The sequence below is a fragment of the Capricornis sumatraensis genome, unplaced genomic scaffold (assembly GCF_032405125.1).
Source record: "Capricornis sumatraensis isolate serow.1 unplaced genomic scaffold, serow.2 scaffold142, whole genome shotgun sequence".
NCBI lineage: Eukaryota > Metazoa > Chordata > Mammalia > Artiodactyla > Bovidae > Capricornis > Capricornis sumatraensis.
The window spans coordinates 553-19,802 of NW_027184726.1; the positions used below are offsets into that span (position 1 = coordinate 553).

The 19,250-nt window shown below is 42.3% G+C and overlaps 1 protein-coding gene across 2 annotated transcripts; it reads left to right on the forward strand.

The window, feature by feature from the left end:
• The first annotated feature begins 4,317 nt into the window (after positions 1–4,317).
• On the forward strand, positions 4,318–17,784 carry LOC138072561 (glutathione S-transferase A2). Of its 2 annotated transcripts, none has more exons than XM_068963557.1 (7): positions 4,318–4,450; positions 10,000–10,107; positions 12,133–12,184; positions 13,165–13,297; positions 15,640–15,781; positions 16,744–16,875; positions 17,431–17,784. In XM_068963557.1, exons 2-7 carry the CDS (start codon positions 10,021–10,023, stop codon positions 17,554–17,556), a joined length of 672 nt encoding a protein of 223 aa, XP_068819658.1. In that variant the 5' UTR covers positions 4,318–4,450; positions 10,000–10,020; the 3' UTR covers positions 17,557–17,784. The 2 variants fall into 2 exon arrangements, with proteins under 2 accessions (XP_068819658.1, XP_068819659.1); XM_068963558.1 differs by lacking the exon at positions 4,318–4,450 and adding an exon at positions 5,248–5,282.
• The last annotated feature ends 1,466 nt before the right edge of the window (positions 17,785–19,250 follow it).

The following is a 19,250-nucleotide window of genomic DNA, read 5'->3' on the forward strand; positions in this document are numbered from 1 at the left end:
TTCGTATCTAGACTCTCGGTGGCCTAAAAGAATACACTAGTTATCTGTGTAACCGAATAGAATCATACATTCTATTATGCTTATAAGGTTCCCTGAAACTAGTCTGAATGAAGAAAAAAGAAAGATACAATCAAAGTTAACCCGTGATCATATGCCTTAAGCCTAGGTAGTTAACAGTAGACAATTATCAATAGGCCTGTGGTCATACCCCAGTAACCATAATAGAATGTATGATTCTATTTGGTTACACAGATAATTAGGGTATTCTTTTAGGCCATGGAGAGCCCTGGGGCTCTTCCTTTCAGGGGCCTGGTTTTCTAGTTGGTATGTCATTTCCATAGATACTGAAACCAGCATAAAGCTCAATGTCCACAGTCCGGCCCAAGATGGAATCCTGCTTTCAAGATAGAGCCTGTTATGTTTCCTCTTTCATGGGCTGTGGGAATTCCCCATCCACTCTCATCTGCCTGACAGCTCTATTCATTCATCCAAGTCTTCAAGACATATGTATTCATATCACTCTAATGACAGCGTTGCTTGGGCCCTATTACAAAGAAACCAAGTACCAAAAAATCTTTATGAGACATGGGGAAAATTAGAACATTGAACATTCAATGAAATTAAGGAGCTATAATTGTAAATTATATAAATTATACAATTTTAGTGTGATAGAACAGTGTAATTATATTGAGAAAAAGAATTCTTCCTTTTAAAGAGCAATTTAGTAATTGTGGGATGGATGCAGTCATGAGCTGTGTAGGATTTGCTGCACAGCAATACATAAACCGTGAACTTCCTGATGTTCAAGCTGGTTTTAGAAAAGGCAGAGGAACCGGAGATCAAATTGCCAACATCCGCTGGATCATCGAAAAAGCAAGAGAGTTCCAGAAAAACATCTATTTCTGCTTTATTGACTATGCCAAAGCCTTTGACTGTGTGGATCACAATAAACTGTGGAAACTTCTGAAAGAGATGGGAATACCAGACCACCTGACCTGCCTCTTGAGAAATCTGTATGCAGGTCAGGAAGCAGCAGTTAGAACTGGACATGGAACACCAGACTGGTTCCAAATAGGAAAAGCAGGACGTCAAGGCTGTATATTTTTACCCTGCTTATTTAACTTATATGCAGAGTACATCATGAGAAATGCTGGACTGGAAGAAACACAATCTGGAGTCAAGATTGCTGGGAGAAAAATCAATAACCTCAGATATGCTGATGACACTACGCTTATGGCAGAAAGTGAAGAGGAACTAAAAAGCCTCTTGATGAAAGTGAAAGAGGAGAGTGGAAAAGTTGGCTTAAAGCTCAACATTCAGAAAATGAAGATCATGGCATCTGGTCCCATCACTTCATGGCAAATAGATGGGGAAACAGTGGAAACAGTGTCAGACTTTATTTTGGGGGCTCCAAAATCACTGCAGATGGTGACTGCAGCCATGAAATTAAAAGACGCTTACTCCTTGGAAGAAAAGTTATGACCAAACTAGACAGTATATGCAAAAGCAGAGACATTACTTTGCCAACTAAGGTCCATCTAGTCAAGGCTATGGTTTTTCCAGTAGTCATGTATGGATGTGAGAGTTGGACTGTGAAGAAAGCTGAGCGCTGAAGAACTGATGCTTTTGAACTGTGGTGTTGGAGAAGACTCTTGAGAGTCCCTTGGACTGCAAGGAAATCCAACCAGTCCATTCTGAAGGAGATCAGCTCTGGGATTTCTTTGGAGGGAATGATGCTAAAGCTGAAACTCCAGTACTTTGGCCACTTCATGCGGAGAGTTGACTCATTGGAAAAGACTCTGATGCTGGGAGGGATTGCGGGCAGGAGGAGAAGGGGACGACAGAGGATGAGATGGCTGGATGGCATCACTGACTCGATGGACGTGAGTCTGAGTGAACTCCGGGAGTTGGTAATGGACAGGGAGGCCTGGTGTGCAGCGATTCATGGGGTCGCAAAGAGTCGGACACGACTGAGCGACTGAACTGAACTGAACTGAACTGAATGCTATAGGTGAGTAAGCAGGACCACGTTGGTTCCTTGTGGTTGCTGTGTCAGCTCACTACAACTGGGGGCTTTAAACAACAGGATGAATTCTCTCACACATCTGGAGGCCAGAAGTCCAAAGTCAAGGCACAGACTGGGCCGCATTTTCTCTGGAGGCTCTAGGGGGAGTCCTAATTTAATTTAATATTAAAACATATAGTGTCAAGGTAATGTAAGAAAAGACATTATAGGGGACGTAGAGTAGGAGCTCAAGATAGCTCTAAAATATTTTTCTGAACAGAGCAAATAGCGTGAACAAAGGTCCACAGAGAAGGGAAGCTGATCTGAGTGAGGCTGATCTGAGGGAGGAAAAGGTATAAAATTTGCTTTGCCAGATTTGTTGTAGCCATGCGTTCCGGGAAACCAACTCACTCAGGACAATGCAGATAGTGGAGTGCAGTTTTTTTACATCAGTGGGCCCAAGGCAGAGTCTCCTCTTAGCCAAGGACCCCGACCAGTTTTTGTGAAAACATTTTGTTCCCTAAGTGTACGTGCCCAAACCCACCCCCCCCACCCCGCAAATTCCCTGAAACTAGTCTGAACAAAGGAAATGAAAGATACAATCAAAGTTAACCTGGGATTCATATGCCTTAAGCCTAGGTAGTTAACAGTGGACAATTATCAATAGGCCAGTGGTCATACCCCAATAAGCATAAAAGAATTTATGATTCTACTCAGTTACACAGCTAATTAGGGTATTTTTTTAGGTGATGGAGAGTCTAGGTATGAGCCCTGGGGCTCTTCCATCCTGGCATCTGGTTTTCCAGTTGGTATGTCGTTTCCATAAATACTGGGCATATAGCTCAAAGTCCACAGTCCGGCCCAAGATGGAGTCCTGCTTGAAAGATGGAGCCTGTTAAGTCTGTTTCCTCCCTCAGATTTAGTAGCTAAAATAAAATACAGGATACCTGTTAAATGTGAATTTCTGATACACAGTAAGTAACTTTTTCATATATTTCATACAGTGTTTAGAGCATACTTTTCTGAAAAATTATTTATTGTGTGCCTAAATTTGAGTGTCCTGTAGTTTATCCACAACCTAATGTAAAAAAATATTTCAGAGGCGCACATGCCCTTTAATGACACCAGCTCCCTGGTGTCCCCACAGTAGAGGTTTATCTTCTGCCCTAGTCCTTGCATTCGATTCACAAAAACCTCACATTGTTTTTTCAAAAAAGCATAATTCAACAAACGGATGGCCGAAAGGTACACAAAAAGATGCTCAATATCACTAGCTGTTAGAGAAATTCAAATCAAAACTCCAGTGAGGCATCACCTCACTCTAGTCAGAATGGCCATCATTAAAAAGTCTGTAAAAAATAAAGACTGGAGAGGATGTGGAAAATAAGTAAGTCTTTTACACTGTTGGTGGGAATGTCAATTGGTGCAACCATTATAGAGAACAGTAGGGAGGTTCCTTAAGAAAACTAAAAATAGACTTACCATATGATCTTGCAATCCCACCTCTGGGCATATAGCCAGAGAAAACTCGAATTCAAAAAGGTATGTGCCATGTTCATGTCAGCACTATTTACAGTAGCCAAGACAAGGAAGAAACCTAAATATCCATCTTCAGATGAATGGATAAAGAAGACGTGGTAGATATATAATGGAATAATATTCAGCCATAAAAAAAGAATGAAATGATGTCATTTGCAGCAACATGGATGTCCCTAGATATTATCATATTAAGTGAAGTAAGTCAGACAAATACCATATCATATGATATCTCTTACATGTGAAATGCAAAAAAAAAAAAAAAAATGAACTTATTTACAAAACAGAAATAGATCCACAGACCTAAAAAACAAACTTATGGTTACCAAAGGGGAAAGGTGGGGGAGAGATAAACCAGGAATTAGGGAGTAACGTATACACACTACTGTATGTAAAAGAGAAAGCAACAAGGGTGCATTGGTACAGGGAACTATACTCAGTATTTTGCAATAACTGATAAGCAGAAAGAATCTGGAAAAGACCATATATACACATAAAATTAAATCACTTTGCTGTACACCTGAAACCAGTACAACATTGTAATTAACTACATTTCAATTTGTTTCTCATGGTTAAAAAAGCTGAAGGAAAGAAAAAGTCATCCTTCAAAACTTCACCCTCTGGCAGAGTGGGTCCAACAACTTGAAATTTTGTGTTTAATCTTTAATTGCCAACCCTGAAAGGAACATATTAACTAGTTGCATCATGATAAGGGAATGACTCATCATTTTTTTTTTTTTTAATATAGCATGGAATCTGCAGCTCTGAACACGGTAGGAGAGCCTTTTCCCTAACTGAGCTCTTGCCCTCTTGAAAGAGGCGGAGTTAGTCGACTGTAACAGCAGCTTATAAACACGTGTGGACCTGGCATTAAGGGGCTGACCCAAGTGGGAGACAGACAGTCCTAAGGTAAGTACTGATTTTATATGTCAGTATAATGTGCCCGTGGCACAAGAAAAACTCTGTTTTGTGCTCACATCGTGGTTTCTTAAGGGATATTTTAAGTTGTTAGTCTACTTTTGTTGAAAATAGCTTTACAGAAGTGTAAAAATAAAGAACGTATAACATTAAGTGTGAGAACTTAGATCTGAGAAAAATTCATGATGTGAAGAGAAAAAAGAATGATAGTATTTTAGACAGTCGGAGAATATGACTAGTGCGAACGAGAGAGTAGATGTTTTTGCTGAAGCAAGTTTCTCCATAGACAGAGTCAACACACAACAGGTGCCAACTGTGACGTTGTACAACTATGTGGGCTGTGAAGACTAAAAATTAAGACATATTATTATTACAGGAATAAGTCTGAATGTCAACAGAAGCTCTGTGCTGTGATTAGCCAGCTGGCAAGTTCCCTTCTCTCTCTGGGTTTCAACAACTCTTGGCAAAACTCCAAAAGCGGTCTGGATGGAAAACTAAATAATATGGGAGCAGAAACTAGCTTTTAGAAAGCACAGGCATTCACGTGGCTAGAAGGTACAGAGCTTCTCCAGTGGTTCAGATGGTAAAGAATCTGCTTGCAATACAGGAGACCTGGGTTCAATCCCTGGGTTGGGAAGTTACCCTGGAGAAGGAAATGGCAACCCACTCCAGTATTCTTGCCTGGAGAATCCTGTAGACTGTAGCCTGCCAGGCTCCTCTGTCCATGGGGTCGCAAAAAGTCAGACACAACTGAGCGACTAACACTTTCACTTTCAGAAGGCACCAGTCGTTCGAATTGGAATGCAGGAGTTCATGCGCTATTGTAAGTAATAATATTGGGGGGAAAACAAAGGCCTTAGAAGGTTTGAAGGAAACTTGTTAAGAGGAGGAAATAGGCGTACACATCAACCAGAAATAAGGTGTTGAAGAAAGATCAGTGAAGGGTCTGCATATTCAGGTAAGGAACCAGAGGTTGGAGAGAAGGGATCTTTTTCTGTCAGGTGTTGAGAGTGAGACCCTGAGCTCCTGCTGTGGCAAAGAGGGTAAGGGATGGGGCAGGAAAAATTCCAGGGAGTCCAGAACAGGGAGTGAGTGGGGCAGGGCCAGGCCTGAGGGGCAAGGCAAGGTGGAGGGTGCATGCTTCAACCAGGGGCCAGCTACAATCTTGGGGCTGCCAGAGGGAAATATGCTGAGATGTATCTCCCTGAATCTTTGCCAAAAACTTCATTCAATCCAGGTTAACTAATCAGTGATCATCACTAATATTTCACACAAACCAAATAAAAAGAGAACCAGCATGACTTAGTTAAAAAAAAATCTAAATATGTATAAATTCTTATGCCTACAAGACCTTTGAGTCAAGAGGTAAATAGACACACGTTGCCCAGTGTGCTTGGAGACTCGCCCATCTCCCAGGAACTGGGAGCAGGAGGGAAATTTCCTAGTCCCTATTATGAATTTTTCATACTTAAATTTTCTCATCAGCCTCCACTAGTAGATATAACTATATTTTAAAAGAGAATGCTGAGGTAAAGAGATTAAACAACCCCCCTGAGTATATGTACCTCATAAGGAAAGCAGTTAGGCTTTGCCTCTAAGCCTTCCTTCTTTCTGCTAAGAAATGCTGTCATCAGGGCCCTGCTCCCCACCAGCTCCCAGATACAACTCCTTTAGTTCACACTGGATTATCCCAGGATACACTCCTTTTGGGTTTCACAGGTGGCGCAGTGGTAAAGAATCCATCTGCCAATGCAGGAAATGCAAGATACATGGATTTGATCCCTGGATTGGGAAGATCCCCTGGAGAAGGGAATGGCAACCCACTCTAGTTTTCTTACCTGGAGAATTGCATGCTCAGAGGGGCCTGGTAGGCTGCAGTCCATGGGGTCACAAAGAGTCGGACACGACTGAGCAGCTAAGCATACACACACACACACACACACACACACACATACACACACACACACATTCCTTTCAGGGAATATAAGCCTACCTCCTTGTGAAGGTCAAATATAGTTATACTAGTGCTCAATTTACTCATAGTAAGTTTTTAGGGTTTCAGGTAAAGTAAGGTATGTTTTTATGCATTTTTCCTCATATCAGTTCAGTTCAGTTCAGTCGCTCAGTCATGTCCAACTCTTTGTGACCCCATGGACTGCAGCACGCCAGACTTCCTTGTCCGTCACCAACTCCTGGAGTTTGCTCGAATTCATTTCCATCCAGTCAGTGATGCCATCCAACCATCTCATTCTCTGTCGTCCCCTTCTCCTGCCTTCAATCTTTCCCAGCATCAGGGTCTTTTCCAATGAGTCAGTTCTTCATATCTGGTGGCCAAAATATTGGAGTTTCAGCTTCAACATCAGTCCTTCCAGTGAATATTCAGGACTGATTTCCTTTAGGATTGACTGGTTTGACCTTCTATTTGTCCAAATGAATATCAAGAGTCTTCTCCAACACCACAGTTCAAAAGCATCAATTCTTCGGCACTCAACTTTAAATATGATCCAACTCTCACATCCATACATGATTACTGGAAAAACCATAGCTTTGATGGACCTTTGTTGGCAAAGTAATGTCTCTGCTTTTTAATACGCTGTCTAGGTTGGTCATAGCTTTTCTTCCAAGGAGCAATCATCTTTTAATTTCATGGCTTCAGTCACCATCTGCAGTGATTTTGGAGCCCCCCCCAAAAGGTCTCTCACTGTTTCCACAGTTTTTCCATCTGTTTGCCATGAAGTGATGGGGCCAGATGCCATGATCTTATTTTTCTGAATGTTGAATTTTAAGCCAACTTTTTCACTCTCCTCTTTCACTTTCATCGAGGCTCTTTAGTTTTTCACTTTCTGCCATAAGGGTGGTGTCATCTGCATATCTGAGGTTATTGATATTTCTCCTGGCAATCTTGATTCCAGCTTGTGCTTCCTCATATCAAGCCCCTAGGAATTAGCTAACAAAAAAGGAACTCATGAATTTAATGTTTCCTTCTCTCCCATTTAATTGTTAATTGACTAACGGATTCTGAATGAGTAACAAACTAATATTGAGGGTCTCAGAGATCAACAGAGAGAGGGCATAAGTGTTACCTGGTTAGGGTGGGAGCCCAGATCAGAAGTCAGAAGATGCCTTCAAAGGACCCCAGTGCTCACAAAATGAGTGAGCTAGGAAAGTAGCTTCAGCTCTTTGAATTCAAGTTTCCTCCTCCTGATAATAGGCTGCTAGAAGCTATTTCCCGGAGTTGTCCTAGAGGTGGACACACTTGCTAGATATTGAATGTGAATTGGGAACACACGTGTAGACGGATGGCAAGTCACTGAATCTCTCTAGTTCTCATTTTCTGGGGACCAGGAGGTTTATATCACATTTGCCCCAGCCGTCAAAAGATGAAGAAAGATATAATAAGAAAGATATGATAAATATTATGTAATTTTAAAATTCATTTCCCTTTGTAACGTGATCCTTGGTCATTGGATAAGGGAGCTTAGTGTGAGAAGGAGCTTAGTGTGAGGGGGATCTGCGACTTCCACCTCACTGTAACACCTTCTCCGAATTCTGCTGAATCACAGCTCCTCCGTTCCCCATGATAAGAAAAGTACATTATACACAATCTCAACTTCCAGACAGATGAGATAAATAGGTTTCCAAGAGAGCCTTGATTTTCCAAAGGTTAGACCGTTCATCTCACATCAAAAATGTGGATACTGAAAACATTTGGTATCTAAAAGTCAAGTCGTGTATACTTTTCAGGAGATGATTATTGGGCAAAGAGAAGTATATTTTTGTCCCAAGCTCCATAACAACAAAATTTTGCAAGAGAATCTTAGTGCTTTCTAAGCATTGGAATTTGCATAGAAAATGCCGCTGTTTGTCCATACATCCTGGCTTTGGGACTCCTGCTTTTAATGAGTCCTGTATGTTTCCATTCACAGTCATAATAGAACCAGTTCTGTCCAGAGCCTTTGAGTTTGATTCTCTGGTCCCCTGCTGTGTCCACCCTTCAGGCAGGCTACTGTAGACTAAGGGCTTTTAAACTTCATTGAGTGGACCCAACCAAAGTATCTCTTACCATTGCAATGACCAGATAACTGTGCCCATGTGCTTTCCTTTACCCATACACACAGCAAAACTAAAATTTCATGGAATGATGGTTACCTCTTGAACACAGAAGGGACTTTGATATTTCCTATTTTCTTCTACTTTAAAAATTGGTGGATTTCATAGTCCACTGAAGGATTGTCATGCACATTTGGAAAAACACTAATATGGAAAAATGAAACCAAGCTTTGGGTTCATATAGAAGTAGCTTTGAATCCCAAGTCTGCCACCTACTTTGGGCAAGTTACCCTAGAAAGTTCAATATTCTCAACTGCAAAGTGAGAGCAATGACAAACTTCACAGCAGGTGATTTGGGGAGGGTTAAATGAAGATAAATTTGTGACAATGCCCACTGCGTGACAAACACTGAACAAATGTCGGATCCATCCCAGACTGTAAAGTTCATGCAGCAACACCCCTTGTTCTAGATAGAAGATGTACGCAGAGAGGTAGAATCTAGAATTGCAAGAAAAAGGACGGACTTAGCATCCCAAGCCTGTAGAAAGAATTAAGACTGTTGAGCAACAGTTAAGCAAATCTGAGTCCTAATTTCAGCTTTTGAACTAATGCAGTGTAACAGCCAAGGAGCTGAACGTGGCCTCTGTCTCCACCTCCTCCTCCTCACTCTCTTTGAAGCCCTCTGGCTCCAAGGCCCCTCCCTCCCAGGGTCCCAGGGCCTGCATCTGTGTAGGTTCCAGCCTTGTCCTCATTTTAATCCTGGATGTGGATATCCACACCCATCACTAACTGGATTATGATTGTGAACATGTCACTTAACCTCTGAGCTTTGATTTTGTTAACTAAAAAAACCACAAACACTATTTCACGGGATTGTTGTGAGGATTAAACATCCAAAGGGGTTAACATTGGAGCAGGACCATTAGGAGGTCTTCAGTAAATACTAGTGCTCAGGACTTCCCTAGTGATCCAGCGGCTAAGACTTCATGCTCTCCAATGACTAGGTTCAAGCCCGGTCACAGAACTAGATTCCATATGCCACAGCTAAGCAGTTTGCTTGCCACAGCTAAAGATCCCACATGGTGCAACTGAAAAGAAGAGCCTGCCTGGCACAGAGAAGACTTGCTACAGTCAAATAAATGCATTAATTAAAAATACATATATACTAGTTCTCTAGTCCTTCCCCTCTCTAATACCCACCCATCACCCTTACCACAGACTTACTTCTTAGCCTGCCAGGACAATCAGATTTTACCCCGTGGAGACTGGAGAATGGCTTGGTACAATTTTCCATGATTGGTTTAAAGGAGTGAGAATATGGACCAAGGAAGACATTCCAGGGACTCTTCCAACTCTGCCATGAAGGAGGTCGACACTTCCTCAGCACTGTTGGTGCTGTTCAGCCATATATCATAAAGTGCATTTGGCTTCTGTGGTTTTATCTTTGTTCATTCATTCACTTATTCATTCATTCATTCATCAATGTTTAGAGAAAGCAGGGGACTGCTATCATGGCGGGGAAGCCCAAGTTACACTACTTCAATGGACGTGGCAGAATGGAGTGCATTCGGTGGCTCCTGGCTGCAGCCGGAGTGGAGGTAGGTTTCATCTCCAGTCAGACATAAATTGACAGTATCAAACTATTTTTCTCACGTAAGCTAGGAGACTTTTCTTTCTAAATGACCTGTTGTTTTTCATTAAAGAAAATTTGTCAGCTATTAAGAGATAAACAGATTTGTCCTTATGGATTATTAAATTTTCTTCCTATCAAACAGAATAAACAATTAGAATAAATTTAAGAAACTAATCACATCGTGTGGTCCTAAGTTGGAATTTGATTTTTAAAATTGTAAAATATTATATATGACAGTTAAACAACAATTAGAAATGTGAACATTAAATATCAATAGATATATTCAGTAACTTTTGTTAATGTGTTAGGTATTGTAATGTACCGTGTTACTCTTAATAGTTTTTATATTTTGGAAATACACACGGAAGTATTTAAATAAAAATATGTGATATCTGGAATTTGTTTCAAATTCTTACAAGGGGGTGGGAGATAAGCATATAAATGACTTACAGTTGGGTAATAGAACTGATAATTATTGAAGCTGGTTAATGGATACCGACTCAATGGACATGAGTTTGAGTAAACTCAGGGACCTGGCGATGCAGGGAGGCCTAGTGTGCTGCAGTCAATGGGGTCGCAGAGTCGGACACGACTGAGCAACTGAACTGAACTGAATGGATACAGGAACAAATGAAAGAGAAACAGTCCCTGCCCCTGGGCAGCTTACACTCTAGTGAGGATGCAGACAGTGTGTGGGTGATTAAAAGGGGGTGGGAGCACCTAGAAGGACACCCAAACATTTTAGAGTTACAATGCCATATTCCCAGCGGCAAATTCGTAGGTTTCTGTGGGACTCTGTTGAATGCTGCCCTCTAGAGGTGTCACTGAGAAAAGCACTTCTCAGCCCAGGTCAGAGGGACCCCACAACTCTGTGAGGGTTCCCCGGGGAGGGAGTCGGGGACACACTCTGGAGATTTGGTCCCTTAGGGGAGAGCAGTAAAGGAGGGCTGCAGGTGAGGTGGAGTTCTGCAAAGGGAAGCTCTAGTGTGCTCCCTTAGCTTCCTAACAACATGTTTACCTAAGCCTCAGATAACACTTTGATTGCTTCATGCTTGATCCATTCTCAAGTGTGTGAAGAAATAAGTACACACAAAAAGTTCAAACAGTGCCATTCCAGGTTGTTTAATTTCTAATAATCAACAACCAACAGTTTTCCCTGCGGTCCAGCCCTGGGGTTCAAGGATGTGTTCAGAGTTCCTGGGTGGGATGAGTTCAGCACAGGAGGTGCTGAGATGCTGAGAGCAGCCAGGCCTCCTCTTGTCCAGCCCAGCCTGACGGGGGGAGATGCAGACTGCACAGACTGACCCTGTGAGTTCATGCAGATCCACAGTAAACTGTTTAGCAAGTTAGAAACTCCCAGTTCCCAAACTCTTCACCATCACGAATCTACACATGCAAGTCACTCAGTCATATCCGACTCTTTGCAATCGCATGGACTGTAGCCCGCCAGGCTCCTCTGTCCATGGAATTCTCCAGGCAAGAATACTGGGGTGGGTTGCCATTCCCTTCTCACCATCAAGACCCCTTTTAAAATATAAACTTGAATGGAAGGAGGTAATATACAGCAGAGGCCCCTGGTGACATCTTGGGGGTCACTGACCCCATGGATACTCCATGCTGGGGGACACGCAATACCCTGTCCTGACCTTATAGGAAGAGAAAGGCTTTCCAGAGATATTAAAACTCCATAACTAGAACTTGCTATCCATTCTCTCCAGTGACATCCTCCTCCCAAATCATGTCTAACGACTGACAGAGATGGAGACAGTGTGGAGGGGACCCGAACCTGCTGAATAAGCAGTTATGTGCTACAAGCCACACTTTTATCTTGGTGGCTCTAATCTGAATTTCCAAGAAGCCATAATCATTGTCCGCTGTCAAATTTGGAAATCTTATCTTCTACATAGCACCAGACAGGGGACATTCAAGTTCAGCAATGAACGCTATGGAATGAAATAACAAAGACTCATTGACTGTTTCTGTTTTTCAGTTTGAAGAGAAATTTATAGAACAACCAGAAGACCTGGATAAGTTAAAAAATGGTAAGACCAAGAACTAAATTCCTCTGATAGGAGTATCTAGTGGAAGTCTTCGGTTGAGGTTAGAACACTAGCAATGCCGTGTGTGTGCATGGTGGGTGTGCATCAGGGGAGTGGGAGAAACATGGTTAGAGGTAAGGGTTGGGGCTCCTCGAGGAGGTCTTGCAGCTCACCCAGGACTTAGAAGGGCTGGAACGCGAGTATTTGCTATAGGAGCCAGCCCCCGTGCCCCATGAATGCCCTCTCTGTGCTCTCTCTGCCTTTCTGCACCGTGAGTGACCACACCAGTTCAGAATGCCACACAGCCCTGCCACCCAAAGTCAGGAAACACACATGCATCTGAGAGAAGGGAAGAGAAAGAGGCCCAGCCATTGCCATGAGTCCTTTTCATTAATGGGTTTGAAAAGGTCATATCGTAGCAATATTGCAGACTCAAATAACCAACTGGTGTTGAAATAGTTCGAAGTCCAGGTGAGCATGTGAGGAGGGAGATAAAGCACAAGGGCCAGCAGCAATGGAGCTGGAAAAAGAGAGCTGCCCTGGGCACTGTCTGGGGGTGGGATTTGGTGAGCATACAAAACACCGTATGTAGGAGTTTCTCTTAGAACTGTCCTTAATGCCATCAACCGCAGGAGGCTTACTTTAGAAATATCTCATTTGACTTGGCAACTGGCTAGAAGAACCTCTCCTATATTGTTCCTAAAAAATCCATGAAGGCAAGTCAAATACATAAAATAAAGACACATACCATGATCTGGATGGGAAATTAAAAGTGAAATGACAGATTGAAAAGTAAGAGACAAATTGAAAAGAAGGACTACAGGAAGCTAAAAGCAAAATGCTATTCCTACTGATATTCTACCAAGTAAAAATTTTGTTTCCTTTTATGTCTTCAGCCATTTCAACAAAAAGTTTGATTCATAAAAAATTTCAGTTTAATTAAACTCCAACATCTCACTCTACTTCTTTTCTTCTTTTCAAAGATGGGAGTTTGATGTTCCAGCAAGTGCCTTTGGTTGAAATTGATGGGATAAAGCTGGTGCAGACCAGAGCCATTCTCAACTACGTTGCCACCAAATACAACCTCTACGGGAAAGACATGAAGGAGAGAGCTCTGTACGGTTTTTGTTTTTTTTTTTTTTATGTTCTTTCATCTGTGATTAATAGGAACAATTTAGGGGCTTCCCTGAGTGAGCAGGATGTGCTCCCAGAGATCATGACCAACAGCAGTATAGACTTTCATGGTGTAACTGAGGTCCAGTACTAGAGACCTGTGAGGGTGAGGGAAGAGTAAACTTGGAGTGGAGCCAGGAATTTAGGTAGGACTTCCCTGGTGGTCCAGTGGCTAAGACTCTGCATTCCCAATGCTGGGGACTCAGGTTCGATCCCTGGTCAGGGAGCTGGATTCCACAGGCTGCAACTTAAAGTTTCCGCATGCCACAACTGACCCAGCACAGTCATATAAATAAATTCATTTTAATATATTTATGTAAGAGGATATGGACCATGGATACAGAACGGTGACAGAGGTCTCCAAACACAGATGGACTATGAAGCTGGGAGGATGGTGGAACCATGGCACCAGAAACTCAGGCCCTTTTGAGCTTAACACCCACCAGCAGTTAGGGACAAGGGACAAAGCATCTGAGTGTCTAGAGGATAAAGCCTTAGAAGGGAAGGCTCTAGAGGAGCTGATTTTTAAGTTCCAGAAATTATGAGAATGATGACCAGGAACCTGATTTATCAGTCTTTTATATGAACTGGTCGCTTGACAAAGGTTAGCAGATATTGAGCCCAAATGTTGTCTGGAACATTTGAATGTGTCAATAGCAGCCAGGGGCTTCCCTCATAGTTCTGTCAGTAAAGAATGCCTGCAGTGCAGGAGACCTGGGTTCTGTCCCTGGGTCAGGAAGATCCCCTGGAGAAGGAAATGGCAGCCCACTCCAGTATCCTTGCCTGGAAAATCCCGTGGACAGAGAAGCCTGGTGGGCTGCAGTCCATGGGGTTGCAAAGTCGGGCACAACTGAGCAACTAACTCTTCACATGTAGCAGCCTGACTTATTCATTGCAGCCATATTGGGGGGGGGGGGGCTCCTCTGTGTTGTGATGGGACTATATGATTGAATCATGAAATGTGGCAGTTACTAAAAAAATTATACATAGAGTTACCATACAAATCAGCAATCCTCTACTAGGAAAATACTCAAGAACTAAAGATACAACCACACTAAAACTTGTACACAAAAGCTCATAGTGCTGTTGTTCATAACGTTCAAAAGCGAAAAAGCACAAATGTCTGTTAACTGGTGAATGGATGAACACAGGCAGGCACATCCGTACAATGGAACATATGTGACCACAAAATGAAATGAAGTCCTGATCCATGCTACAACATGGATGGAACTTGAAAACATTCTCTTACAGAAAGAAACCAGACCCGAACAAGGCATATTGTAGGATTCCGTTTGTCTGGCACATTCAGGACATTCCTGGTCATAAAACCAAAAGGAGTTTAGTGACTGCCAAAGCTGGAGAGAGGAAGGAATGTTGAATGCCTGAAAAAAAAAAAAAAAACCAACTCAGCATCTCTTTTGGGAGTGATGAAAACATTAATATTTTAGAATTAGAGAATGATGATGGTACAGAATCCTGAGACTGTACCACTTGCACAGTTTTACACTTGAAAAGGGTGACATTCTGGTATGCGAATTATATTTCAACAAAGCTTTTTACTTAAGAACACTCTTGTAGGAAGTCATCTTTGGCAGAAAAACAACAAAATTACCTGGACTATGCACTGTGGGAACAGAAAGAAGAAATGCAGTATTGCAGGGGATATTCTGGGTAGAGTCTTGAGAAACGCAAACAAGCCAGAGTCCAGCGACAGCGTATGGAGAGCACTGTGGAACCATATTCTACGGGAAGTAACCGGAAGAAGCGCTGGTATTGGGCAGTGTAGCTGGAAGAAGTGCTGGTATTGGGCAGTCAGATGAGCCTCGTGTTATAACAGGACAAGAGAGGGAAAAGGATGCGACAGGGGTGGCGGTGCCAGGATTCTCTCTCGATACGACTGAGGTGGTACTAATGCGTCACACTAACAGTGGGCAGGCCACACCACAGCAGAGATGGCAAACCCAGGTGTGGTCTCGTGGTTACCTGCCCTGCTTCCACCCTTTTCTCTCATTCTTGTGACTCTGGATGGGTCACTGATATGCTCTTCTTATATTTGGCCATGTGTATAACAAAAATATTAAACATCTATATCTATCTAGATGATTTGTTCTGGAATGAAACGTTAAAATTAATTTTAAAAATCATAACGGTATGACTGGCATAGAAAAATGCACGCAATGGAGATGAATTACTTTGCCATTTCTTGATGTCCCACTCTTAGCCTTTCTAAACTGCAAAACCTAAGGCAGGAGATATCTGACAATTTGGTCATTTTGTCTTTTCAGGATTGATATGTACTCAGAGGGTGTGGCAGATTTGGGTGATATGATCTTGCTTTTGCCACTGTGCCCACCTGATCAAAAAGATGCCAAAATAGCTCAGATCAAACAGAGTACAACAAACCGTTATCTCCCTGCATTTGAAAAAGTGAGTGGACTGTTCAGTATTTTTGGCACTGAGATCAAAGGACAAAGGAAAAAGTGCTTGGCATTGATAGGGTATTGACCTTCACCTCTGTGAGCCTGTCTGAATACTAATGTAGTGGTCTGATTCTCAGGGCACTTTACAGAAGTCAACTATGAGGGAGATTGCGCCAGTTTTACCCAAATTATAATATTTCAGCCAAATTTCTGTTTACTCAGAGCCAATCTGGAATTCTCTATTCAATGGAATTTCACATACTTAGAACTTGGGCTTCAGAAGCTCTGAGAGCCACACCGGAGCCTGGAGTAGATGGATCCTCAGAACACGGTGCAGGGGCCTTGGTCCAAGAGAAGCATGATGTCAGCAATACATCAGAAAGTATTCTGATACCATGTGTAGGGAGACATGAGACCAGCTGCTTGTCAGCAGAATGCGATAGTCTTTTGGGGGTGGATGAGATATGGGGGTGGTGGGGTAGAGACGAAAAGATAGAGTAAAAGTTATTCAGGAGAAAATAATCTACAAATGTGGGGGACATGGCTCTCAGACTCTTAAAGAAAGTCATACAAAACCAAGAAATTAATGTTCCATCATTACACCTAGTATACATCTTAGTAGTAATGTTTCTCTTTAAATATAAGAGAACATTTCATGATTAGACTCCCTTAAATCATGCTAAACAGAAGTCACAAACTGCAAAAAAAATGATTGTAAGATACAGGAGGCTTATATGTAAAAGAAAAGCTTAAACCAACACTGTCATCTTTATATAATTTAAATCATTCTTTCACTAACTTCACAAGTATTAATTTGTTGCTTATGTGTCAGGGGGAGCAGAAGGTCTGAGGTTCCCACCCGCCTAGTGAGGGACAGAGATGGAAGTGGGGCTGGGTGAGGGGCAGGGGAGGGGCAGGGGTCCAGCCTGCCAGGACCTGTGTCCCTGATCTGACCCCTCCATTTCCCAGGTGCTGAAGAGCCACGGACAAGACTACCTGGTGGGCAACAAGCTGAGCAGGGCTGACATCCACCTGGTTGAACTTCTCTACTATGTGGAAGAGCTAGACCCCAGCCTTTTGGCCAATTTCCCTCTGCTGAAGGTGAGCTCTCCCACGGCCCTGGGGGGCCAGCCACACCCCCCACCTCGGCTTCTGCTCTCTGGACCCTGGGACTGGGATGCTAGGGTCCGCGCTGAGTCATTTCCTCCCCTCAGCTCCTGTTCCTTCTCTCACATGCTGGTCTCTCTCTGCCTGTCTCTCTCCCTCTCCGAGAGCAGATTGGTTCTGACTTGCCTCACGGATTACATTTCATATTTTCTGTCTTCACTTCCAGCCCAATTTCCCTATATTTTCATTTTCCTGTCTTGCTATCTGACACATTTCTTTTCCTCATACTGCACTCGAGGGTGAACCCACAGGACTGATAATCAGGAAGTTCAGGAAGTTGAACGGAGTCTTACACTAAGACATCTCTGGGGAAAATGCTATTGGGCTGTCATCTTCCTGTCTTAGTGGGTGTCTGTGTCCAGCCTCCTCCTGGTGCTGATGGAGGAGCCTTGGCTGGCCCTTGTCTAGGAGGGTCTTGGGGTCCCAGGCTTGTGTCCGTGACGGGGTGGTCTTTAGCAGCACTCTGAGGTGTGCTCTTGTGCATTGCAGGGCCTGAAAGCCAGAGTCAGCAATCTCCCGGCCGTGAAGAAGTTTCTGCAGCCTGGCAGCCAGAGGAAGCCTCCCATGGGTGAGAAAGATTTGGAAGAAGCAAAGAGGATTTTCAGGTTTAAATAAAGCAGGCAGGGCTGCCCATGACATGCAGGATCACTCTTCTGAAGTTCTCCAACAATGAAGTGCTTTACCTAAATGTAGATCTTGGCTATTGTGGAACTAATAAACTTTTTCAAAGTATAGTTGATGATTTCATTAGAATGCAGATTTAGTTGCAAAACAATCTATTTTGTTTTGATCACGTATAAAATCATGATCTCCTCCTAGAATGTGTTTCAGACCTAAACATAAATAAAGGGAGAAAAAGTATCATGGACTGTTTGATCTGTTCAAAAAAGTTATGCAAATACCAGCTATCACTGTCAAAGCAAGTTAAGTAGAAATTTTCATCTGATGTGCTTGGTGTCACAAAAATAGTCTTTTCTTTTTGCACTTTGCTGCTCTTCTGACCCATAACCTAAAACTTTTCTCTTTTTTTCAGACAACCTCTTTCCTTCACGTTTTCAACCCCTTTTCCTATTCAGTTATGGAATCTTTATTTTATATCTAATAGGGAACATTCAGTATTTCAGGAGCATGATAACTAAGGATAAGCAAACCAGATATAGTCCCTGTCACCAAGGAGGTTACATTAGTAAGAGAAACAACAAAATGGGCAATTCTAATCCAAAATCATGCCTGTTGAGTATCATTCCTGGGTAATTTGTGACATAAACACACAGAGATCTGTTACAAAGTTATTTGAATTTGGTCTTTGATCCCTACATCATCCAGCATTTTCATGGAGATACACTACATATGTGTGTATTTACAAACATTTTAAATATATATTTTAATACATATTTATATTTATATAAATGTAAGTAGATATTACTCTGAATGTCCTGGGGGGATTGGATCAAGATTTGAGCTATTATATATAGTGTTGTGTTCATAGCTCAGTCGTGTCCAACTCTTTGCAACCACATGGACTGTAGCCCACCAGGCTCCTCTGTCCATGGGATTCTCCAGGCAAGAATACTGGAGTGAGTTGCCATTTCCTTCCCCAGGGGATCTTACCGACTAGGTGATCAAACCCTGGTCTTCTGCATTGCAGGAGGTTCTTTACCATCTGAGCCATCAGGGAAGCCCATTGTATATAGCAACTTGTCAATTTTCCAAAATCTTCTGGAAGAACAAATCCGTATCAGAAACATTCTTCCAACCAGAGCTGCTTGGACACGGCAGCCATGTGTCAGCACAAGTTTAGTCCGTGTTGACTGTGATCCCCACAATCTTTGTTCACCTCCCCTCTGCACTCTACAGCTATGTTTGAATATGTTGTCCTTTGAAGCTTTCAACATAGTTGCAACATTCTAAGGCAACAGGCCAGACAAACATACCTCATTTAAAAAAATTTAGACTTTGACTCAGAAATTGATAAAATCTTCTTAAGGATTATGGTTCCAATAAACCATATTTAAAAGCTTTTATTCATTGTTTTATTTAGTGAATGTTTACTGAGCACCTATTTTGTTTCTCATTTTTCAAGGCACAGAAGATGTGATGATACATAAGAGCATTTTCCTGCTCAGATAATGAATAAATAAATCAAATTTAAAAGTTAATTATGCTTAACGATGAATGCTATTATATAAGGAAAATAAAAGAGCAATGTGGATGGTGATGGGACAATGGTTAACTCTAAAGGAGTGGTCAGAGCAGACTAAGACCTTACTGACCGGAAAAAGCCAGTATGAGAAGACCCAGGGTAACAG